The sequence below is a fragment of the Cuculus canorus genome, chromosome 1, assembly GCF_017976375.1.
Source record: "Cuculus canorus isolate bCucCan1 chromosome 1, bCucCan1.pri, whole genome shotgun sequence".
Classification (NCBI taxonomy): Eukaryota; Metazoa; Chordata; class Aves; order Cuculiformes; family Cuculidae; genus Cuculus; species Cuculus canorus.
Genome location: NC_071401.1, coordinates 83,346,140 through 83,372,166, shown reverse-complemented (window position 1 = coordinate 83,372,166; position 26,027 = coordinate 83,346,140). Strand labels below are relative to the sequence as shown.

Genomic DNA, 26,027 nt, shown 5'->3' with positions numbered 1-26,027 from the left:
TAGAGGGGCAGAATCACCTCCCTTGACCTGCTGGTCGCACTTCTGTGACGCAGCCCAGGATATGGTTGGCTCTCTGGGCTGTGGACGCACATTGCACATTGCATCCACCATTACCTCCAAGTACTTTTCAGCAGGGCTGCTCCCAATCCCTTCACTCTCCTGCCTGTATGATGCCAGAGGCTGCCCTGACCCCAAGACCTTGCACTTGGATAGTGTAGAGGAAGATCAGAAGAGGGTCTTTTACAGCCTTTCCTATGGTGGTGGTACACAAAGCAACAGGTTTTAACTGACCTATTAAGTTTAAATTGGTGAAAATATTACAAGGCCAACATGAAATCTCTCTCTGTGTGTCTTTCTCAGATAACCTCTCTGTTTAAAAATAACAGCAGTCTGCAGCATAGCGTCACTTATTTTTAAGTTGTCTGACATTTTGTATTTTACAGGTTTTTAGCTACTCATAAAACTTTGCCAGCTCTCCCAAGTCTGACATTTTCTGTAAGGGGTGTTGGCCTCAAAGTGAATTTTTTGGGAAGATTCCAGACACTGTTTTTACAGCTGCCTGAGATCAAGATGCAGATTTTTTTCCCCCTTGTTTAAAAAAAAAGGCAAAGATAAGAAAAAGACAACTAGAGTGATTTTTTTAACTGAAAAGTTACAGAAAGAAAAAAATTTTGAAAGAAGATCTTATATTTAAACAGCAGAGCATTGCTGGTGTTTAGCAAGGGTCTCTGGCATCCTCTGGAGAACTGACAAGTTATTTGGCTGCATTAAAATGTTTGAAATATCTTGGTTTACAAATATTCAGTAGGCCTCATTACTTAGCTGTTAAAGGTAGGTTTTCACATGCAATTTTATTTCTAACACTTCCTGATTAAGTGCTGTGCAAACTTAAAGGAATTTTTAATTGGTTAGGGAGGTTAATTATTTATTCTACAACTTGAAATAACATCCTCGTTGTTTAAAGTCTCATTGTTTTAGGGGGGAAAGGTAAAAAAAAAATTTAAAAAATCCAGGTTTTACCCTGTAATACTGTAAGCTCACATTTCATTTGCCTTATTTGTCCATGAATGAAAGATAATTGCCTCCAGAGTTGCTGGTGAGTACATGTAATAAAGGTGAAAGGGCTAGTAAATATTCAGCCCACTAAGTTGCTGGAAGTCAGTACTGATAGATCTAAAAGGCCAGGAAAATTCTAAACAGTTAAAAGGTATTTCTGTTTCTTTGGCTAAAAAGTCGCCGATGGCCCTGAGGGCTTTTTGCTTCAGTGACTACATAAGCACTGTGTTTTGAAATAGGACTGTGCCAGCCCCTCCCTGTTTCTCTAATAAATAGTTTAACAAGACAGCAGGGCATTACAAAACAAACCCTTACACCGAGGGACAAACCCTCCTTTCAGTGAGACTTTAATAGGAACACAATTTGCTGCCAGAGTAGCAGTAAAGACAATGCTGATTTTTGAGGGTTGTAAAAGTTGTTCGAAAAGGTGTTATTTGCTCAAAACTTTTCCGTAGCCACACTAACTGTGCTCTGGGTGAGCCACAAGGCTATTTGGAAACCCTCAGATGAAAAATTCTACATTTAACTGAAAATTGAGTTCCTCCGGCACAGATAGGAGCAATCTCTTTTTTAAACTTCTACATAAAAGTACGTGTTATTACTCGAAACTGTCATACAGGATTGGACCGATGTGACTCAAAATTAAGAGCACAGCAAAAGTAAGAAGCAAAGCACAAATACAACTCATAAAAGGAAGGGCTTTTCTGAAGCAGCCCCTTGTCTCTCCCTGTCCTCACTCGACCTCAGTAAATTTGCAGATGACACCGAACCGGGTGGGAGTGTCCATCTGCTTGAGGGCAGGAAAGCTCTGCAGAGGGACCTGGACAGGCTGGATCGAAGAGCCAAAGTCAATTGTATGAGATTCAACAAGGCCAAGTGCCAGATCCTGCACTACAGCCACAACAACCCCAGGCTACGCTACAGGCTTGGGGAAGAGTGGCTGGAAAACTGCCAGGCTAAAGAGGACCTGGTGACAGCCAGCTGAACATGAGCCAGCAGTGTGGCCAGGTGGCCAAGAAGGCCAACAGCATCCTGGCTTGTATCAGAAATGTGTGGCCAGCAGAAGCAGGGGAGTCATCCGTTTCCCTGTACTCAGCACCTTGAATCCTGTGTTCAGTTCTGGGCTCCTCCGTACAAGAATATCATTGAGGTGCTGGAGCGTGTCCAGAGAAGAGCAACAAAGCTGGGGAAGGGTCTGGAGAATAAGGCTTATGAGGAGTGGCTGAAGGAACTGGGGTTGTTTAGCCTGGAGAAGAGGAGGCTGAGGGGAGACCTTATCACTGTCTATGACTACCTGAAAGGAGGTTGCAGAGAGTTGGGTGTTGGTGTCTTCTCCCAAGTAACAAGCAATAGGATGAGAGCATATGGCCTCAAGTTGCACCAGGGGAGGTTTAGGTTGGATATTAGAAAAGAACTCTCTACCAAAAGAGCAGTCAAGCACTGGAACAGGCTCCCAGGGAAGTGGTGGTGTTCAAAAACATGTAAATGTGGCGCTTTGGGACATGGTTTAGTAGGCATGGTGGTGTTGGGATGATGGTTGGACTTGATTATCGTAGAGGTCTTTTCCAACCTCAATGATTCTATGACTTGAGATGTGAGCTCTGTGCTCTATTTAATTTGATCGGAGTTTGTGATTTATTTAATATGCGTGGCAGCTTTTCAACAGTCCGTAAGCTGTGAGGTTGTGCTTTCTGTGACATTAAGTGTCAAAACAGACACCTTCCCATAAAGCCCAAAACATTTTCGAAGACAAACGCAAAGTTTTAGCCGCAAAAATAATTTCCCAGCATGGATATACAAACTGGTAGAATAGCAACAGCGTGAAGTAGCAAGTGATGTAAAGGAAGAACTAGGCCTTCAGGGAAATGGAAGTCATTTATGGCCACAGTTTCTGAAATACTTAAAGCACAAGCTTACCTTTAAGTGCGTAATGTTCCCCTGGTATTCACAGGACAATTTGTGTGCCTAAGGCATATAGGTGCACTACCTCCAGCGCTGTACTGGCGTTTGCTGGCTCAGCATGTTCAGCACACCTATTATCAGCCAGCCAGGCAAGAAGCCAAAACCATATGGAGAATACATGAATGCTTGTGATTTCTGGGGGAGGACTAATTACGCTCTCGTACCCTTTTTTTTGGTGAAAAGTGTGGCTCCATCTTAGATTAATAAAGGGTTAAGTTGCATACAATCACTGCCATGGGGTTAAATGCTAAACAATTTAAAGAAAGCAAAATAATTTTTTCCTAAACTTTATGTTATCAACAGCATTTTGGCTGTAGCCAGGGAAAAACACAAAAGAAAAAGTATTCTATTTCTCTATGCTAGTCTTTAAGGTAAGAGCATCTTCTTGAATGGGAACCTGCAAAAGCTGACACTTAATTCTGTGTGTGTAGTAGTTACAATTACATGACAAATTAAATATTTTGAGATTCATAATAGATTACGTAGTCTAATGTATGATTAAGCAAAAACCGGAAGGAATATGAACCAGGGAACCACATTTGCAGAAGAAAATGCTTTTTGGATCTTCATCGCAAACTAAATACACTGAAATAACTAAACATAGAATTGTGTCATGTTTGGAAGGGGAAGAGGCTTTCTAAATAACATAATGAATCCTGTCTAAAGTGTTAGATTCTTTTACCAGTGTCCACAAAGAGGCAATAGAGGAGAGCTAGTGCTGTGATTCATTTCAATCCTTGGGATTGCAGAACAGAGACTTAATTTGTGAATCTTAATTTATTTATTTATTTTTCTTTGCAAATGTACTCAACAATTAAAAGAAGTATTCCAGGCTTTATTAAGCAACTGCCTCAACAGAAAAGTTCGTGTTATATAAATACGTACTCTCCAATAATGTAATGAAGCCTTGTGCAACATGAGTAAATGTCATATGTGGCAACATTATTTCATCCAAAATATTTTCACAATTGTCATCCATGTTTGAGTATGGTGTTGTGGTTTCTTGTATTTTTAAAAGGCAGTGAATAATATTTATTTAAATGTTTGAGGTAATTTCTTGAACAAAATTCCCATTCCTCGGCACTAAAACTCTCTTTCCTTCTCCTTCTTTGTTGCACACTGTCCATTTTACAAGTTTTGCCTGTTTGTTTTTTTAATCCATTCAAGGTAAGAAAGGAGGAGAACTTATTTGTGAACTTCTATCACCTACGTACAGTTTTTGACTGTCATAGATGAAATATTCACTGCATACCAAAAACTCTCTAAAAATTTTCAGTTTAGTCTGGAAATGTATGAAAGAAGCGCTTTCCCTATGCCAGTAAGATGGACGGGAGATGTATAGGATATTAGATGAGCATATATAGATGGACCTTTACAGAAACTGTGTAACTCCAAAACTCAGCTCTGGAGCCCTCAACACGCAAAAGACATGGATCTGTTGGAGCAAGTCCAGAGCAGGACACGAAGATGATCAGAGCGCTGGAGCACATCCCATACAAGAACAGGCTGAGAGAGTTGAGGTTGTTCAGACCAGGGAAGAGGAGGCTCCAGGAGACCTTATAGTGACCTTCCAGTACCTGAAGGCAGTATAGGAAAGCTGGGGAGGGGGCTCTTGTATCGAGGAATGCAGTGACAGGATGGAGGTAATGGTTTTAAGCTCAAAGAGGGGGAGATTTAGGTTAGATTTTAGGAAGAAATTTTTTGCTGTGAGGGTGGTGAGGCACTGGAACAGGCTGCCCAGAGAAATCATGGATGCCCCATCTTTGAAGGTGTTCAAGGCCAGGATGGATGAGGCTTTGAGAAAAGTGACCCAGTAGAAGGTGTCCCTGCCCATGGTAGGAAGGATGGAATGGAAAGATCTTTAAGGTCCCTTCCAACCCAAACCATTCTATGATCCTATGAAATAAGCAACACGTTTGTAATTTTAGCATCATGGTAAGTGAACATCAGCTATGAAGCCAGCTGTGCCAAAGCAAGGAGGAGTCTGGGGACTGCACTAAAGAGGTGACTGAACGTAATCGTGCATGCACGAGCGCCATCGTATGGTCGGGAGGAGGCAGGGCTTGGAAACCAGCAGTTCGTGCAATGTATTGTTACAATAAAGGGAGGGAAAGTGTTTGAAGCTTTGTAAATGTTTAGCCCCGGACTTGCAGCAAGAAGTGACCCAGAACGGCAGGAGCACGCGTAGCTGGTGGAAGCGCTGATGGGGAACCAGCATGAGAACAGGATGGGGGCAAGAGTTTAAATCTTTGATGTAGGTACTATTGAGGCTGTTGTCAAGAAGACTCAGCTCAGAAAAACACTAGGAACTCCTTTTCCAGTGGTAAGCTAGAAAGAACTTCTGAAAGTGCTGCAAAATTAATGCAACAAAAACATAATTTTAAAATGCTTTTGGATTTTGAAAACACTGGAACAAAATCAGCAAAGATGTTAATGGAAAATGGATGCTTCATCCTTTCAGAATGGAATCTGAGATTTGGCTGGAAATGGCATTTCCCGAATACTTACTTACTGAAGTCTCAGAAATAACTACTGACATGGTCCCTTGGCCACGTGCCATTGCACACAAGACCTCTACTTTTTTGTATTTGAGAAGGATGATGTATTATGGCACGCTGCCGCCTTAAATATGGATGTAACGCAGCCTGGCACAGCAATGTCTTCATTCAGCATTGTATCCTTTAACAGTGCTTTAGCTCAACTTGAGCCAATATAAAATACTGTATGATAAGACAGACCACCTTCCCTCTTAACCCTGTGCAAAACTATTTGGTGCCTCAACCAGAAAAACACTAACAATGACCCAATCCAGTAGGAGGTGTCCCTGCCCATGGCAGGGGTCTGGAACTGTATGATCTTTAAGGTTCCTTCCAACCCAAACCATTCTATGATTATATTATGTTTTTCACTGTTAGTAACTTGATGCTAACCTAGAAGACAATGAGACCTTCCGTACAAACAGGGCTGGGCAATAAAGGGATCACTTTCACTTTTCATTTTCATGAAGAGAACCAGTAGGAGAAAGGGAAGGGAGAAGAGGAATAAATAGAACAAGCTCTTCTGCAGGTGTTTACTCCACTTTGGAGGAAGTTGCCTTTTCCATCTGGATTTAATTAGAATGGTTCAAAAAACATCCTCCAACTCCCTGTAGCATTCCAGCAGTTGTTGCAAGTGCTGTGCCTTGACAAGCAGACAAAGTCTTCAGCTTCTACATCTATGTGGAAAAGAGGTGTTAAGTCTGTGCTGTGAAGGAGATGTGACCCTTGCTGTCTGGAATATGGTGTTCATACTCTCTTCAAACTGTTTTGCTCCATTAATAAGTTTTTCACATCCATCTGAACAGGAAGCAGAAACATTAAAAAAAATCCAAATAAAACAAACTCAAAAAAAAAAAAAACCAAACAAACCAACCAAGACCCAGAGGACCATCTCCAGTGGAAAAACTGCATTTGGACGAGCTCTAGCAACAACGGCTGGGATACACAGCACTGTGCTGGAGAGCTACCCTAGGTCAGGGATGATGCATGCAAGCCTTGGAGAGCAACCACACTTTCCTCCCAGAGATTCTATTGAGTTTTAAACTTAAATCTAAGTTCCATGAGAAATAATAGGAAAATAGAATCCACTTTTATTGATAACCTCATTTGTATGCATAAAATCAAGTGAAGCAGTAGTTAGCCCTTTGGTATTTGCAAAAGACTAAGGTGAAGAACTACTCTAAGTTTTGTCTACATTTGCCTTCTGAAAATCTAATTTCTTAAACTAGGTAACCAACCTGAATTTTAACTGCAAGTGGTTTGCAGAGCAAAGCAGTATTTGTGATCTGGATGAACATAATGGAGAACTGTTTCTCAAGTAGTTTGTTTAATTTGAACTAATCAGCAAAGTGTCACCGCAACTCGGTACGACAGCCAGCATTCCTTACCAGTTTTAATACAGAACCAATCACAGGTTAATGAAAACAAAACAAAAACATGACAAGTAGTAGCTTAGTTACCTTGCACTGGTCTGGTAGGTTCCTCAGATACCAGAAGTCTTCTGCAAATTATGTATTGAGGTGATGCACTTTCCTCCCCATAGCAAAGAGGTACCACTGTTCCAGGTACTACTTGCCAATTCCTGACAGGTTATTAGAAGAGATGCAGTTACCTAAGTGTAGGTACTGGTGCCATCCGAGATACCCTACTCTATCGAGGTACTGCTCCAGCATGTGGCGAGTGACAGCTGCCAATTCCACACTTGTGCCCTGGCTAACCAACCCATTCGAAATGCAACTGCACACCTATCTATGTTCAGGTAGCTAAATCTGACACATGAAGGGTCAAAAATAAAAGGAAGTCATCACTCTGAAACAAATCCTTGGTAAAGTGAGAGAGCTTGCAAGTGAATTGTCACTATTTTCATCCTGGCCAAGAAAATCTCATTTTCAAATTTCTTAGTTTTGCCTGGTATCTCTTTCACCATCATTCATACATCATTGGTATATCATTCACCTGTATCTCAGCATCACAATTCGGTGGATGCACAGTGGATGGGTACAGACAAATCAGCACATCATGTATTTACATTTAGTGTCCATACTTGGCTCTCTGATGCTGCAGGGTCACGTGATTCAATTGGTCAAAGTCTTAAAATATTCCTGTTACTTACTCAGGCCAGCAGACGTTTCCAGTTAGAGGACATGTAACATTTTGGTGGCAAAAGAGAAATTTCCACTTTACCTGTCCCCCACCCCGTGTGACAGGATATTTAACACACGGCTGATACCATACGTACATCATAGCTCACACCTCAGACTATATATGCTCCTTACCTCCCTTCTCTTGGGAACAACCAGGAACAGGCTTTAAGCCAGACGCACTATTCTGTAAGTCTTTTCTGCACAACATACGTGAACCCAAGTGCACCATCAGAAGGAAGCAGAGAACAGTCCAGAATGTAAGAAACTGCCTCAGCAGAGCTTGTAGCTGCTTAAAAAAAAAAAAAAAAAAAGGAAAAAAGAAAAAAAAAGGCCTGGCCTAGCCCAGCCTGGAAGAGCCCCTGTGAAAGCAGGGTGATGCAAGAATTTTGCAGAAGCAAAATTCACAACCCTGGCACTTCATTGCCTCTTATTTTCTCTCTAGTTCCTAGAAGTTCCTGCACACACCCTCCGAAAAAGAATATTGCTTAATATTGCAGAAGTAACAGGACAAAGTATTTCTTAATGCTACTGTTAACATGTACGCGCCTAATAAATCTGAGATCAACTAGAGCAGTATCATGTTTCACACCTAAATAAAGTAATGACCTATAGCTTTTTAGAGGAAGAGTAGAAGGCTGGCTACTAATCCTAGCACTAGGATGATACTTGTACTTTGCATTTATTACCTACCCATGGTAAGCAAAGAGTACACAAAGTGTTTTGGAAAGACTATGGCACTTTTATTTTTTTAAACTGCAGATCAAGACATTAAGGCCCTATCTCCAAAATATCTGGATGCCTAAAATCACCTATGGGTGCTTAACCAATTTCTCAGCAGCATTTCATTGTTTCTGTATCTTTAGACCCATACATTCAGTGCATTTTGAAAGAACCCTTTGGACTAGACTTCACTCTGATGGCAGCTTACTTTCCCTTTTGTGCTCACCCTCATGCTCCCAAATTAGAATTCAGACTTGTAGAAATGAGCTTTTAAAGCATGGAAGATGCAGTCTTAGAAACGGACAGGTTTAAGATTGTGCACTGGTCAAGTACTAGGACAATCGGGAAGAACTGCATCTGACTCTTAAAAAGGAAAAGCACTCTACAAAAATTAATGTTTACTCAACACCACGCGAGGTAGAAGTACTTTACAAATGGAGAAACTGAGTACAGGAATGTAGATGGAATAAGGCAACACAAAGTACAATGCAAAATCAGGAACAAAATTGCTTCATCAATGTCCACTTTCATGTGTGAAACAGTATTTACCTTTAGAGCGGCCTTGAAAATATTGAACACAACTGAAACCAGCCTTTGAAAATGAACACAGTACTTTGTATAAAAACACGGAAAGCAGCATGACTTGCTAAATAATCTAGTATATGAAATACCTAGAACTATGTTCTTTAGTACAAATGAAGGAGTTAAACCTAAGTGGATAAAAGTATTAGCACCCTACAGTAAGTTTATTACATTCCATTTCTCCCAAGAAGCGTAATTCAGGCTAGCGAAGCAAAAGTGGTTTTACACCCTTTTTTCCTCATCTCACTTCGAATTCTGCTCGCTCCCCACAGCCATTCTGGAAAAGGCTGTCAAAGGGATATTTTCTAGTTCAATATCATACCTGCTATTCACCCAATACAACTTCGAAATAAGCAGTTTACTCCTACTGTATAAAGCGCTCTCAGGTCACTCACACAGAGTGAAAAACACCTATGTTTCAAATTAATCTCATTCCTTTTGTAAAAATAAAATAAAATTCTAAAATAAGGTAGACAGTACTGCCGTTTCAGATCCAGTTTACTTCTTTTCCCTCAGGAGGAATTCCTTATAACACTGGAAGGGACAAATTTAAGTCAGTCAACATTGCTGTCCTAATTACCAAGGACATTACCATACAACGAGAATCCTAAAGTCAGAACTATACGAACTAAGGAAGAAAGCTTTTGCTCTAAACAGCTGTCTAAAAGAACAAGATGTTGTGCATAAAGGGTACTTAGTTTTCAAGGAGAGTTCGGGTTTTCTGCTTTTAATTCTTACTGGTTAAACAATTGCTGCAGTGTTTTGTTACTCAAAAAAATGTATGAATTAATGAAAATAAGCAATATTTTATTTCAATACCAGATTTATGGTTTGCGTGTTACACTGGGGCTGGCTTGACTGATATTAAACAAATATGTCTGTAACAAAATAACATAAATTAGACATGCCATGGGACATGTACAATGAATTTCTACTAAAATGTGGATGATTAAACCCACTTCTACGCCAATTCTTCTCCACTTTTAATGGTGATAGTGACTAGTATTTTAGTACGAGGGTAAAGTTCAATAAAAGATACAAGGACAGCCATACAGCTCAACGATAATGTTTGCACAGCTTCCAATTCCACTGTGAAAATATACTCCCTCCAAAGTAGAAATAGGCACTTCATCTCTAAAAATGAAGTACTCTTTTGTTCTTCAGTCGTCATCAACAGTTGGCTTGATTGTCACTCCTCTTCTAATTTGACCCCAACCAATTAAACTGCAAAAAGAAAAAGTTTGGGTTACTTTTAACAGTAGCCAGAAATATTGAGGATATATCAGCATTCTGTCATTCTTCATGCTTTCAGTTCTCAAAGTTCCACCACCTCTCTGTCACCCAACATATCATACATGATCTAAGACCACTGTTCTGGTTTGAGCTAAAGTAGAATCAGTTTTCTAACTTCAGCTCAGTCTCATCTAAGTAACTTCATTTTCTGCAAGTTAACTGCATGTTTTTCAGACACTGTTTCTGTCCACAAGTGATAACACAGGCCAGTGGTATGCAGAAAGACCACTGCTTATACTTATTCCTGTAGTAACCAAAGCCATCCTCAAGCTGATGGAGTGGCGTAAGTCAAAGAGGCAAAAATGGCCACACTTGAAGGGAGGAGTGGATCAGACAGGTGACCCCAAACTGACCAACAGAGTTTTCAATCCCATATACATCAGACTCAGTATAAAACAGAGATCATGAGGGTCTTAACTCTTCTTCAATGGCTGATATCTCATCAGGACCTCATCTGTCTGTTTGCCCCTAATCTCTGATCCATGCATTCCTGAATCCAGTTCCTGAGCCCAGCTCCTTTCTGCTACGTATCTTGCCTGCCCTGTAGCATCTGTGGTGACATACAGCAATCAAAGAGTGAGGTGGGGTGCAATTTTGTGTATTTGTATGTATTCTATTTTCTTGTTAGTAGTATTTTCTTCATTACTAGTATTTCATCAAAGCTGTTCTATTTTCCAACGCACAAGTCTTCTCCCACTTCTGTTTCCCTCAGGGTGGAAGGTAAGGGAACTGGGAGCCCAACTGCTCGGTTTTAGCTGCTGAAATTGTTCGGGCAAAGGCCAAACGGTGATGGACTTGTTAGTGAAAACACAATAAAAAAGGATGAGGGGCAGAGAATACCTGAATGTTTGTAATCATCTAAGGACAGTAACCTAAAAATCAGAAAATTTTGTAACTTATGTTGTACTGCTGGACTGCAAATGTATTCACAGCTTGATGGCTTTCACCTACACCTGCAGTGCTGCATTACTTTCAAATAGCAATAAAATTGTGAAAATTCAGGCAGTAAGATTACAAACAGAGCTGTGACGTCCAATGAACATGTAACTTATAAAGGTAACTCAACTCAGTAAGTTCTACTCTTTATATTCTGCAACATTAAGGTCTCTTTTTTAGGCCACTGTTGCCTCAGTAAAATACACTTCTAAAAAGAAAATAAGACTACGTCTATTTCCACAAACAGCAGGCAGGCTAAGTTATCCATGCAGTTGTCCTTAAAATGCTTCCAGTAACTGGCAAGAAGATACACAAAAACCACATGTGCATCTCACCGCAATTTGCTAAGCAGTAGAGCCTGTATCTGGACACCAGAAAAAGAACTGATGCATTTTGGGCCAGCACTTGCCACTTTTTAGGGCCAGACCCATAGGTTATAGCCAGTCCACCTTTGACTTCACTGTTCCTTGGAATCACTAGTGTATCCTGTTGCTTGGCCATTCGCTGTTTAACCTCTATGCTTCTATACATTTACGTTCTACTTTCTGTTTACCTCTTGCTTTCTCACTTTCTTCCATTTTTTCAGTAATCCTTTGCCCCAGGCTGCAAGTTCCTTTTCACAGTACCAACTGTACACTATCTTCACTCCAACTGGATTTTATTACACTGCTCTTCAGAGTTTTCCTCCTTTCCCTTTTCTCAACTTTCATTTTCATTTGCCTTTTTAATACAGCCCAGAAGGCAACTTTTTAATAACAGGATCTTTATAGCAGGCTGACACTACTTATCCACCCCCAAAAAGAGACAAATGGACTTCTTTTGGTCCTGTTTTTCCACGTGGGAAGTAATCTACAGAAGCAACAAAACTCTCACCAAAATTTACACAGGCTGCCAATCTAAAGCTGTAACAGTGTTAAACACTGTTTCCAACACAGTTTCTCCTCTTCCTCCTTCAACTTTCCCTGACTTAATTTGGGTCCTAGATTTCGGCTTGGGTGTTCCCCCTGACTCTGTTCAAGAGATGCTGTAATCTCTTCCCTATTTTGTCAGCTAGCTCTGAGACAACAAACATTGAATTCTCCTCGGTGCCTTCCTGTTGATCTGAAAAAGAAACATACATCCATACGTTTAAAGCTTCGTTCTTTTTCAGGCAGTAGGGACTTCTTGTACAAATGGGTATGTTCCTCATACTTTCCTGTCACACTACAACAACTGTGCAGGGTCAATGAATCTAAACACTCTTATGTTCTCACCATATTCATGTAGTCTTTCGGAACACGTAATAAGTACAGTATGAATAACCATCTAAAGAGAAGTGTGGCGCCAAGCTTTAAGTGAATCATCAACCAACTCTGCTTGTCATTGTCACCCTCCCGATGCTCCTATGTAGTCAGCCATTTTATATTTCAAACTTGAAGGTGTCAATCCCATTGACACTTTTTTCTTTCCTCTATGCTCATAGCACTTAAAATAATCAAGCCTTAGAAAGTCCTTCACTTCCCTGCTATTACTTCAAAGTTGCGCTACAAGTCACATACAGCTCCACAGGTTGAACATAACTGCCTTAGGTGTGTATGAAGACAGGCTTTGGCTTAGCGTCACTAGAATTTTCAAACTGTGCTGCCCAGGTAGTCTACTTTTAGCTAAATTACAGCATGGCTGTTTCAGCAAGAGACCACCAAACTCAGATATTTCCTTGTGTGTTAAGTAATAGATATCTACCCATTACAATACTACTCTTAAAAGAGGCTGGAAATGAAGCATCCCACAATAATGGTGTCAATGTGTTAGAAGAATCCAGTGGAATTTTAAAAACAGACATACACTTACCTATTCGCTAGCAAAATCAGATACATGTATTTTTTATTAACAATATTACGACAAGGTACACTACCAATTTAGCACCAACTTACCGCCAGTGTTTCTCAACTCTTCGACTCAGGGCAATTTTTTCTCCAACTTCTGTGCATACCGGATTAGTTAGCACAATCTTCCCCAAATCAGCCTTCACTGCACTGACTCTCCCTCCAGTAGATAAGGATCCTATGTTTACCATTAAAACTTCATTCTTTGATAATTTTTGCACCTGAAGAAAGATATACAAAGCTCTGAAACAAACGCTTTAGTATATAAAACACTGTATCACAGACAATATTGAGTAGCTTCTGTTACCAAGCTGCCACAGAGAAGATATAACTGGGAAATGCAAAAACTATAAACAGCCCCCGACATTAACCATGCGTAACAGCTTCAGTGGATAAAGTTCATATGTGAAAGGACAAATACATAAATACGTTGTGCATATAGTTGTGCAGGTATCACAGCTTCTTACTATGGTGTACTTTCTTGAAATTTCTGTTTTCTGTAAAACATACTGAAGATTGCATATCCTGTGTTAAAAGCTCAGTCTCAGATATTGCTACAAACTGGATCATTATACTATCCTTTTAAATAATCTGGATGTTCTCTTTTCCCTTATGCCTATATACACCAATGATTTCTCAAAATAATTCATTTCACAGCATAAAGAAGGCACTGAAGCTCTTAACTTATCGTTGCATGAAGCAGTTCATATGAGTTTAATGCTAACAGGGAAAACTAGAATCTTTTATTTTGATTTTGGCAAAATGGATCATGGAAAATGATTGTGCTGTGCATCATGTTCAGTTTCTTTCAACTACAGTATTTCAAAAATACTCAGCTTTAAAAAGTTCTTCAGAGACAGAATCTACAAAAATCACATAAGTAAGAAATAGATCAGCATGTGTATAAAAGTAATTATTGCACAAATGAACAGACTGAGAGCAAAGGAAGACAACTACCAGTATGTTTAGAAGAATATTTACCTTCAGGACACATACTTTATGCTACTTTAACCTACTCTGGTATGAATTCCTACTCCTCTGAAAAGGATTCTTCTATAATATTAAATAAGCAGATAAGCCATATGACAAAGAGAGACAAAAGTAATACATAAATAAAAAGATGTGCATACTAGTAAAACCTAGCACAAGAAGAAAATTAGGACACAAAAGAGGTCAAACCTTGGCAGCTTTCTTGTCTCCTTCGGTGCGCACACCTAACAGTCGTCTCAGCAAGAAATAGGAAATCTCTAGCTCTGTAAATATTTCTGGCAGTGCTCCAACTGCACCAAGAACTTGGCCTACCATTCGGTCAGCTCGACACAAAGTTGGATCAATCTTAGTTCCAACACCTACAACACAACATGAGAAACCACAAGGAGTAACTGAAAAGTAGCTGTCACATTTATGTATTAAAATAATTGAAGGCAATCTAGAAAGAACAAACTGAGAAGACACTGGAAATTCCCTGTTGCCTGGAGAGCACTTTCAAAACATCAGCAAGACTATGAGCTCTGTCTAAACGGATGAAATAGTCTGTTAAAGCCAGTACAATTAACAATGCAAGTTGAGCTCCACTGGCCAGAAAAATTATTTATTTAATATCTAATTTTCACACTCATGTTGCCTCTGTCTACATACAATTTATTTAAAATTGCTCACAGCCATTTTTATTTTACCCATATTAATTATTGAATGAAATCACTTGTTTTCAATAAGCATGAATAAAGATCTTTTCATAATGACGTATTCTTACCTATAAGACCTCCTGGAGCAGCATATTGCAGATCATTGTGTTCGGCAAAGAGTGACACTATTTTGGAAAAGATTGGCTTGCACATGAGCTTTCCTTCACTGTCCTTGGACACTATACCAGGCCGGACTTCAATTTCCTGACCCACCTAATTACAAAAGTTAGAGTGATTAACTGATTGTTTCACAGGAACATAAAGCTAGTCACAGATAAGACCTACTTATCCTAAGATCTACTATTTATATAAGACCATACTTCTAGGCTACTGTAGAACTTCTAGGACTTCTGTTACACTGTCTACTGCACAGCAAACAATACTGAAAGCTCTGTACCTTATAGCCAATATAACAATTTTGTATCGAAGACAATTTACAAAACTACTTAAGCAAAGGATATGTACCAGTATTAGTCCCAGAACTTAAATTTTAGTTTATTTTTTTAACTATTTAATCTAGAAATGTTAGTGCACTCAGAAAAATTAATTTAATTGAATATGCGTAAGTGATCAGCATTAATAAACTGCAAGACAAAGAACATATAAGCTGTAAAAATGTTCAAAGGCATAGTTTGCTTTCCAGTCTAACAGAGCAACTTTGAAAGTTTTTATCTGTCAACAGTATCCCACAAGCAAAAAAAAAAAAAAAAAAATCAAAATACACAGAATACGTAAATGGAGCACCTGTGGGAACCCAAACACCTCAGAGGTACCTTTAAAGTTCTCTTGCTCCCCTCTTTCCCCTCCCAATAATTCAGCCAGTGGTAGGACAGGAAAAAATTAGCTCCTTCAATTTTTGTAAGCAATAACAAGTATCATAATTAGCAAAAGTGAAGACTATGGGAACAAATTACATATTAAAAAATCTGTGTTTCTTGTTCTGGTATTTTAAAACAGTAAAGTAAAAATGAAGCACAGACAAAGGATGGTACCACCTGACTGTATTCTAGTTTTAAAAGCATTGAATTACACAGATTGGTTTTGTACTAAGCATGCAAAACCTTTCCTCACTATTATTACAGATCTCCAGAAAACAAAAAGGGAAAAGGTTACCTTTAAAACACCCTTTAGAATACTGCCACCAGCAACACCCCCCTTAAGGTCATCAACTTCACAACCAGGCTTGTTGACATCAAAAGATCTAATTACTGAAAAGAAGAGAATATAACCAACTTAAATATAAAGATCACTTTTTTAAGGAAGTAGTGCCTTACTTTAGCAACTTTGCACCTGTTTTCTTATTAAGGCATACACAAAAAAAATATTATAAAAACATAATTCAGGCATAACACTAAATGTGATGAATATATTATTCTGAATTTTTAAGTATACAGTTGGTTTTATTCTCAAAGAAATTTAAGCTGCTCATAAATAGCTTTTAAAACTGTTTCTGCACAGCAAAAATTAAACTAAATATCAGTATCAGAAAAGCAAAGCTATATTAACCAACTATATTAGAAAAAAAACTCCAATACTGACAACGTCAATTGTGAATATTGCAACCTTTTTTTAATGTAGTCAATTCTTATGCATTCTGACCATAGGCTTTGTAGATCACCCATGTTTTGTGAGGGGAAAAAAGCCAACAAATGGATTAATTGCAATGGAACTGAATTTCAAAATAAGTTGGACAAAAACAGAGTTTCAGGAGATGGGACTCTAACACAGAAAACCTAACTGCGCAACAAGTTTTTTATGGAAATAATTTCATTTTCAAATTCAACAGTCTGTCAATGCTTTGTTAAATCACATTTAAAACATTCCTTTAGCTGCTATGAATTTAAGACAGATTTCTCATCGTTATTGCATTTTAGTGCTGTTATACACAAAGAATATACACAAAACCCATCAATTACCTCGAACAGATTTAACAATTAACTATGAACAAATAACACAGGACTCAGAAAATATGCAAGTTTTAAAATAAGAGCACGCTAAAATGTTCCTTTTAAACCTACCTCCTTAGAGCATTCAGCAACAAATTATTCCAAGTGTAGATACAGGTAGTGGACAGTTAGCCACGAAAGCCCACACCTAAGCATTTACATACCAATGAGCCTTGGTTCAGATGTGAAGTCTCGCAAAGGGACTGGGATTTTCTTCACTATATACTCGCAAACTACCTCAATGTTGTATTTCAACTGTGCTGAGATTGGAATTATTGGAGCTCCTTCTGCAACTGTACCTAAAGCAAGACCAAGTTTAACATCAAGCCTTAATATAGTATTTACAACAACATGACCAAATGTTCTGTCATTGTTAAAAATACTAATGAACTTCAAAGCACATTTTATGTGTTTTTTACAAACCAGCAAGAATCAGAGCATTTAAACTTCCCTTCAACATTTTAGCTCAAATCAGCCAGACCTACTTTTTGAGGTAGTCACGTTGCCTATGGATAAATGTGTACTGAAAGCTTTATGGTTGCTCTCTGAACACAGCGAAACATTATCTTCTGCGCTTCTTACATTGTGATCAGAATATTCTTAAGATAATTTCCTCGGAGAGATCAGATATCTCAGTATTTGATATAACAGTATTACTATCAGTACAGATTTCATTCTGACTGAAATTCCTATCAACGTAACGATCTATGTTTTCAATTTTTTTTCGAGTTTTGCAATCCAAATACATTATTTTAGAAAACCCCTAATTTTATGGAAGGATTTTTGTCATTATCCTGCTTAATATTACTAGTTTTAATTAAATCTATATTTCTTGTGACAACTCCTGTTCTCACACAAAGAACTAGAAATTTACACATTAAGCCACTCTCATATAGCTGTTATGAACAGTTTACATAAGGCAACAATTCTTAACTAAAAGAGAGAGACCAAATGGCTCCTTTTGATGGTGACAAATTAGCTTGGCAACTTTTCACATACCCTGGCTAAAGCAGCTAAGCAGGGAAAACAGTGGAAGATCCTGGGAAAAAAGAAACCCAAAGCACTAAATTAAAGTTGAACAGAACTTTATGGACAGAGTATGATAAGCCCTGTCTGAACTGGACTGCAAGAGAGGACAATCTTTTGTGATTTAATAAAAGTAACTAATGCATTTATATCTACAAGATGGTGCTAAAAAGTACTGCTTTGTTCTCTCCTGCATTGCAGTAAAATCACTGTACAATCTCTAGAAAAAAGATCAATCCAAGAAGAGACAGTAGCAAGAAGAAACCACAAATTCCATGAAAGATAGTAGACAAGAGCTGTTGTTACTTGTTTTACATCAAGAGCTCTGACCAAACAGCCATAACACTATTGTGCATGTAAGCAGTACTGAAACAGGCAAGAAGCACTATTTTTTAGATTAGGTCTGTTTTTCAGATTAATAGACTATGTACGTCAGCACTGTCTAAAAGAGAAGCTTTTCTATAAGCACATAGAAAACCACTATGTCCATGTCCCAACGCTGACAAATTTCCACCAGTAACTGGGTTTCTGCTGCCGAAAACTTACCTTGTACAAATGCAAGAATCTGTTCATACTGTTCTTTAGCCTGACTCTCCTTCACCAAGTCAATCTTATTCTGTAGAATCAAAATGTGTTTCAGTTTCATAATCTCTATAGCAGCTAGATGTTCTGAGGTCTGGGGTTGAGGGCAGGACTCATTACCAGCTGAAAGAAGAAAAGTGACCGCAATATAGAAACTACAGAAACAGTCAAAATTCCTATAGTCAGGACACCTACTTTCTATTGTATCTTTATAAAAAGAAGACAGTCACCTCTCTGTAAGCTACACATGAAGCATCCATGTTAATAAGCACCTATTCTTCCCCAGAACTGCTGGCTGTAGCATTCATACAACATACGACAGATGAGAGGTTGCCAGAGTGGTTCTCCCATTCTACTTGCTCCCAACAGAAACACACAGCTATAAAATTTCCAAAGACACAACAACTAACTTGTGCCTATTTAACTTATTCCATCCTTTCAGTTTTCAGACATCTCAGTACTGACGGCAGCATAGCAGACAATTCACCTTTCAATAAATATCTTAAAATTCTATGGCATTTTCTTATTACTAAAGCCATAAAAATGCAAAGATTCCCAAATTCTGTAATATACAATAAATATCAAGTATGTGAACAGGGCAGTTATCAGCATGGTTCAGATTTCAACCATCCAGGAAAACAGCTTTGTCTTGAAATGGCATTACAGTGCTTAGTCTCACTTGAACTTTGGTCTATCACACTTTCTAGATGTAAAGAGACAGAAGGAATGACAGCTCATCAGCTGTCTCAGACTATTTAAACTACAATATTTGAAGCTGTTGTTCTTGTTTTTTGACGTGCCCCATCTAAAGAAGATCATTAGTAATCATTGCTGCAAAGCACTAAATAGACATATAAAAATCAGTTTTACTCACTTTTTGTGCAAAGCGGAAAAAAACCTGGCCAAATCAAGATAAAACTCCTGTACCTTGACTTTACCTGTATTCATCTGGGTTTACTGTTTGTACTGACGTTCCAGGACTCTCCTATGACAAAGGCTACACATTTAAAGCAAACTGAAGCTTCAAAATTCAAAACACACCTGTAACTAACCTATTTCCATAAAATTATATATATTTTACAGTACTATAGCACTACAAGATTTCAAATCTTCTATCAACTGGACCAGCTACCAGACTAATTAGTATGTACAGTGATGTACCAGCTGGTAGCAGCCTGGCTACCCAGCTTGCTAAGGTACATTTCTGTTGCAGCACTGCATTATTTTCTTAAACACATCTCAAAGCATTCACTTGTTTTAATCACTCCCCACTAAATTTTAAAACCCATATAAAAGTTGCTTCATGATGTTAAAAAATAGACCTCTGCTTTTGTGTAGCAATCATTACCTATCAACAGTAAAGCTGCATCCATTACTGCTGCACCGTTCAACATAGTAGCCATCAAAATATCGTGGCCAGGACAATCCACAAAAGAGACATGCCTGTTGTAGGAAAAGGTTAAAAAGAAGTCTAAAAGCCAGTTATAAACAATTTCTGACTGATTTACACTAGTGGCTAGGCAGACAGGAAAATTAAAAAACATCCTTAAAATAGACAGATAAACAAGTATTTCAAGACAGGTGCTAAAAAGTAATACCTTAAAAGTATTTTGAGGAGAATTCTAAAGGAACAGAGACTACTGAATAGTTTTTTCTGACTTTTTTCCTGATTCAACACCTGTAGCCATATTAGGTACTGCTTTTGTATTTCGAATTTACTTGTAAATTGGACTAGGTTTAAAAGCACCAGAATAGGGAAAAAAACCACAACACAAAGGATTTTTCTTATCTCTTTTCACAGACATTTTAAAAGATGTTGCCCATTTTCCAATTTTAGAAAATTACTCGTCTTTAGTTACATGGTTATAATTGCACCTCACGTCAAAGATTTATCTACACAGACAACATTACAGCTCTTGGTTGCGACCTTGTGATTTTATTGTGCAGACCATAATTGATTCACCGTATTCTTGCCTGAACCTATTTAGTGATGAATACTCATTTCCTGGTAGCATGCCACCAAAAAGCAAAGGACTAATTTGCGCTTTACTGACAATGTTAAAACTCTACTGTGAGCAAATAAACAGTAAAATAAAGAATCCAAAGCTATTAACCAATAGTTTAACTGTGGCCGCATGATTTTCACACCCCAATAGAAACTATTGTTTGAAAAAGTGCTCTACCGGGAATCTGAAAAAAAGGAAGGAAGCCTGTGATTACAGCACTATATGCATTTTACACATAAGCATGAAGTAGGAATTTTGCTATATAAGTCTTCATGACTGATCTCCTTTGAGCAATTGTTGTAAAGACCCGTGTAGATCTGCTGTGGTTACTATACTTGCATAATGACCATGCTATGCTTTATTTGAAATGGAGTAAATTAAGTCCATTTGGCCTCCAGTTAGAGGCCTGATCTCTCATTTGAGCATTAGGCTTTCAAATATTCATTTTAAGAACTTTGAAAACCGCTGTTTCTAGGAAGAAAACTGTTCTAGGACTCCAGAAAGGGATTTTAAAGATGCTTTTGTGAGATCTGTTTTAGTTCTCATTACAGTGGCTTTAAAATGTACATTTATGAATAGCAGAAACATTTTACTTCAGAGTCCTGCAAACACCCAAGGACAGAAGACACAGTTGCTTTCTACTGTGGACTATGTACATCACGATTAACAACAAAAAGGCAGTTAAGGTGACACCTTAGATCAGGGGTGCCCAGGATGTAAGAACACATGGCCTGCTGTAATGTGTTCAGCCTGCAGCTCAATCCTGCTTATTTTCAGTTATGTGAAAGGAAACAAACACAATGTATACCATCCATTTTACAGCGGTTACCTCACTAGTTTAAAGTTCCCTTTGGTGCCAGGAATATCCGTAGGGAACTCATCAGGGGTGCTACTTCCACACGATCGGTAACACTCAGGCCGGGAACAGCTTGGGTCATCCAACTTGTAAATCTGTAAGTAGTTTTTAAAAATTGAGAAAAAGTTGAATTCATCAAGAGTTTGTTACTTATAAGCTTAATTCCACCCTGAAATTAATCAGCAACGTATTTGCTAGATTTATGGTAATGACTCACCTTTGCATTAGCATAACCCAGCTTGATGGTGATGTTTCTTTCCAGTTCATTTTTAAATCTGACAGTATGAACTCCAGATATAGCTTTGACTACTGTTGACTTTCCATGGGCTACATGGCCAATTGTACCTGTGTTTTAAAATCAAATGTTTGTCAATAAACGATTGTTTAATTTTGTGAATTTTCCACTATGATCAACACAAAATTACCCCAGACTATCTGTAGCTAGAAAGTGCAGCGCTCCCATCAGGTGTATGTACTGGTTTTGTAGTCTTTTTTTTTTAAACAAAGAAGAATCTAAATTGACGTCCCAATGGACAGATCTTCACATTTTCATTTCAACACTTACTTTTAAGGTAAAACAAACTTTGTTTTAGCAACTATTTCCACTTCATTTGGCAGTGTTCTTGAAGTAAAGTTGGTGCTTTTCACATTAAAAGGGTTTGACAAGTCCTGTGCCTTGATAAAACCACTTTATCTGCATTACTGTCTATTTTGCTAAGAATTTTTTCACATAGGTACCATATGCTACTGCATAAGCACCAGAAAGAGCCACATTAATGCACCTCCCTTTATAGAATCTTGGTTTTACCTATATTAATTGTTGCTTGTCTGCTGATGACTTCTGGTGAAAGAGGTGTCAGCTTGGTAACATCCTGCATAAGAGAGATTTTAGAATTCATTAATCTTGTATCTAAATGTTTAGAGAGTACTATATGCAATTTCTTAAAAAATATTCAGTAGTTCTATTTAGCAAAATCCAAGCAGCCTTATTAAAATAATTCTAAATATGCCTTTAAGTGTGTGAAACAGGACCAGAAGTGAACAAAATCCTGATTGTAAACTAGTATAGGTTGTAAATCAAAACACCAACTGTAAATCGGTATAGGCTGCAAGGTGTTAAAATTTGGAAGAGAATGAAACAAAAAAACTCAAAAGAAGCTCTAACACACAAAACACTCTTACCTACCCACAAACTTAAATTCAAATTAACTTTTAAATTAAACAGTTGTTTAATTGGCATAAGGTTCCATCCCAGGCAATATATAATCACAACAAACACTTTGGAGTCAGTAGGTCAGAGATTTAATTGGTGCCACGGACTTAAGTTTTTTTTTTTTCAAATGGCTAGTTTTTCCTCAGATACTGTTATTCCTATTTTGAGTACCTGACAAAAAATTCCACTGCCCTAAACAGCCTGTTGCATGAAAGTACTGGTAGTACCTGGCAAATCAAGAGGCTTACAAAAACATTCTGTAGAGCTAAAAAAGAGACCTGTGAAAGAGCTGGGGTTTTTTTATAGCTATTTGTCCAAATACTGGATAAGTGTCGAAATCCACGGAAATGTTCCTCTGGACTATTTTTGCAACTGTTTACAGTTAATTTCCATCCTCCACTGAATTCAAATGGATGAGCTGCTCATTTCAAGCAAAGATTTACGATACCATAAGATTCCTCAGTGCAAGACAGGATTTAAATATTTTACTAATATATAAATAACACAGCCATATCAACATCAAATCATATATTATTTACACTGTTATACGCAGGTTCTGTGCCTAGCAATCAAGTAAGCTTAAACTGTGTATAAGTTTAAGCTCACTCATTCTGTTCTCAACTATTACACGAGGAAAATGTTCACGTACAAAACAAAACAAGTTTTGTCCACCCAACACAGGCAATTATATTTATATTTCTTGTATATCTAACTTAAGCTGACTACATATGTAGAAGTCAGCAATGGGAACATGACCTGCAGATGGCACCATCTAGTAGGGTGTCAGGCACTTAAGTGTGATGCAAATCCTGTCATGAAGAGAAATGCTCCTGGTGCACACAATTACGCACACATGCAATTTTTTCCTCAAGACTGGTATGAGGCTAAGCTCAGCTACAAGCTGCAGCCAACTGTAAGCATTCAAGGGCTAACTGAAGACGTACAGAATAGGTCTTAAAGGTTATTCCTACCACCCTCCCAACTATGCCCACCTGTGCTCTTTCCGACTTGCAAATACCAGGGTCAACAAAGAACAGAAACAAAGAAACTTTTTGAAATTACTAACATGCTTCACTAATGAACGTCAACATGCTTAGCTATAACACAGAAAGAATTCTTGTGCTCAAATGCCAAGAATATCAAACATTATTATGTTAAAGACAAATAAATCCTTCTAGTTTGCTGAAAACCAAAGGAGGCAGCAATAGGACTTTCAACTGATTTTGTGTGAATATACAAGTAAGACAGTCCTGGTGAGCCATTTAATGGGCAAGACTACCACAGGAAGAGCCCACTGCCACTTATTTTTGTGGTGACCAAGAAAATTTTCTTGGTAGACCAACACAGACAGGGCTGGTGACCAATCCACATAGCATGCTCGGGAAACAGAACGTCAGCTTATGGTACTACTTCAGAGAAGGAAGAGCCTTTAACACCACGAGGCAGGACAGCCCTTACCAGGAGGGAACTGCCTATCTCCACCACTGTCACATAGAATCACAGAATGATCTGAGTTGGAAAGGATCTACAAGGATCATCAAGTCCCTGTCCCTGCATAGGACAATCCCAACACTCACACCATGTGTCAGAGGGTGTTGTCCAAGCGCTTTTTAAACATTGCTAAGCTTAGCGCATGCCTGCTTCCCTGGGGAGCCTGTTCCAGGGCTCCACCACCCTCTGGGTGAAGAGCCTCTTCGTAATATCCAATCCAAACCTCCCCTGGCACATCCTCCTGCCATTTCCTTGGGTCCTATCATTGGTCACCAGAGAGACGAAAGCAACAGCTGCCTCTTCCATTGTAAGGAACCAGTAAACTGTGATGACATCTTCCCTTGGTCTCCTCCTTCTCCAGGCTGAACAGACCAAGTGACTTTAGGCGCCCCTCACACGACTTCCCCTCTAGATCCTTCAACAACTTTATGGCCCTCCTCTGGACATTCCCCAATAGCTTGATATCTTTTTTATGCTGTGGTGCCCAAAACCACACACAGCACTTGAGATGGGGCTGCACAAGCATGGAACAGAGCTGGACAGTCGCCTTCCTCAACTACACAAAATCTTCCCCCACCACACCAGGATGCCAACCTGCCGGGTCCCCAACTCAGGCCATGACCAAGCTCAGCGCCTTACACAGCCACCCCACGCTGCCGTGACCAGACCGGCCTGACTGGCTCCATGCCTCCTCTCACCCTGCTCCCTCCTTCCTTCCACCTCCTCCCCTCCTTCCTTTCATCTCCTTCTTTCCTTCCACCCTCTTCTCTTCCCTCCCTCCCTTCCTTCCTTCCACTCTCTTCCCTTTCTTCCTTCCACCCTCTCCCCCTCCTTCCTTCCAACCCACTCCCTCCTCTCCCTTCCCTTCCACCTCCTCTTCTCCTTCTTCTCCCCCATTCCTCCTCCCTTCCTTATAGGATCATAGAATGGTTTGGGTTGGAGGAGACCTCAAAGATCATCCAGTTCCAATCCCCCTGTCACGGGCAGTGACAACTCCCACCAGACCAGGCCGCCCAAGGCCCCATCCAACCTGGCTTTGAACATCTCCAGGGATGGGTGGACATCCCTGGGCAACCTGTGCCAGTGCCTCACCACTTTCATTGTGAAGAAATTCCTCCTTATGCCTAGTACACACCTGCCTCTCTCCAGTTTATATCCATTGCCCCTCGTCCTGTCACTACAAGCCTTTGTGAGTAGTCCCTCCCCAGCTTTCTTGTAGCCTCTTCACGTCGCTATAAGGTCCCCTTGGAGCCTTCTCCTTTCCAGGCTGAAGAACCCCAACTCTCTCAGCCTGTCCTCATATGGGAGGTGCTCCAGCCCTCTTTCATCTTTGTAGTCCTCCTCTGGACCCGTCCCAACAGCTCCATATCCTTCTTACGTTGAGGATTCCAGAACTTCCCTCCCCCTCCCCCCCACTCCTCCTAGCTCCCCTCAGCCCCGCCGCGCTCCCTCTCACAGCCCCTCAGCCCGCAATGGCGGGGCCAGCGCCTGCTCCTCCCGGCAAGGCTTTCGCGCGCCTGCCCCCCCCGCCGCCCCAATCTTCCACGCGCGCGGCCACGTGCGCCCCCCGCCTCACCAAAGCGGCGAGGTCCTGCCGGCTGAGGTGCGGCTGCCCCAGAGTCACTCCGGCCTCGTCGCCCGCCATCTTGGACCCGAAGAGGAAGCCGGGGAGTCTCTCGCGCCCGCCTGACCCCCGGCTCCTCTCAGCGGCGCCGCCGCCTCCGGGCGGCAACCCGGTACCAACCGACCGGCAGCCAAGCGCTGCGCTCGGGGAGCCTCCTCGCTGCGCGGCGCGGGGCCGCTTCCAGCCCTGCGGCGGGGCGGGCTCGGTTCAGGCGCGCCGCGTGGCAGCCCCGACAAGGACCCCACGCTTCCCTCACGCTGGGTGATGCAACCAGGGCTGGCTCTGGGGACGCTCCGCGTGCACGGGGAGGTGGGCGGGGCAGCAGTGGGCGGAGCGGCAGGGGGTGTGCGCCTGCGCACTGCGCGCGCCGGCGGGTAACGGCCGAGGGGCGGGAAGCGGGGGTTTAGGAGTGACACGCGTGTGGGTGGTGCTTCCATATAGGTCTTGGCCGCTCCGCGCTGGTGCTGCTGTCGCTACAGCTTAGGTTGGGAGACACGGAATGC

The 26,027-nt window shown here is 40.1% G+C and overlaps 1 protein-coding gene across 1 annotated transcript; it reads right to left on the bottom strand.

Annotated features, from left to right (window-relative positions):
* Positions 1 to 3,780: 3,780 nt before the first annotated feature.
* Positions 3,781 to 25,797, bottom strand: EIF2S3 (eukaryotic translation initiation factor 2 subunit gamma). Its single transcript, XM_054055542.1, has 13 exons — positions 25,477 to 25,797; positions 22,005 to 22,068; positions 21,414 to 21,541; positions 21,170 to 21,291; positions 19,683 to 19,777; positions 18,299 to 18,457; positions 16,891 to 17,025; positions 15,894 to 15,988; positions 14,849 to 14,993; positions 14,275 to 14,444; positions 13,144 to 13,316; positions 7,016 to 10,225; positions 3,781 to 6,353 (listed from the first exon to the last, which is right to left on the bottom strand). Exons 1-12 carry the CDS (start codon positions 25,543 to 25,545, stop codon positions 10,162 to 10,164), a joined length of 1,419 nt encoding a protein of 472 aa, XP_053911517.1. The 5' UTR covers positions 25,546 to 25,797; the 3' UTR covers positions 3,781 to 6,353; positions 7,016 to 10,161.
* Between the last annotated feature and the right edge of the window lie 230 nt (positions 25,798 to 26,027).

Excerpts from the sequence above, each read along its gene's own strand:
- EIF2S3 (XM_054055542.1), bottom strand. The coding sequence starts at position 25,545 with ATGGCGGGCGACGAGGCCGGAGTGACTCTGGGGCAGCCGCACCTCAGC. Across the intron at positions 14,445-14,848 it reads TGCTCCAGGAGGTCTTATAG|GTGTTGGAACTAAGATTGAT; the intron begins GTAAGAATACGT and ends GTTGTGTTGTAG. Across the intron at positions 10,226-13,143 it reads AGAGTTGAGAAACACTGGCG|TTTAATTGGTTGGGGTCAAA; the intron begins GTAAGTTGGTGC and ends TTCTTTTTGCAG.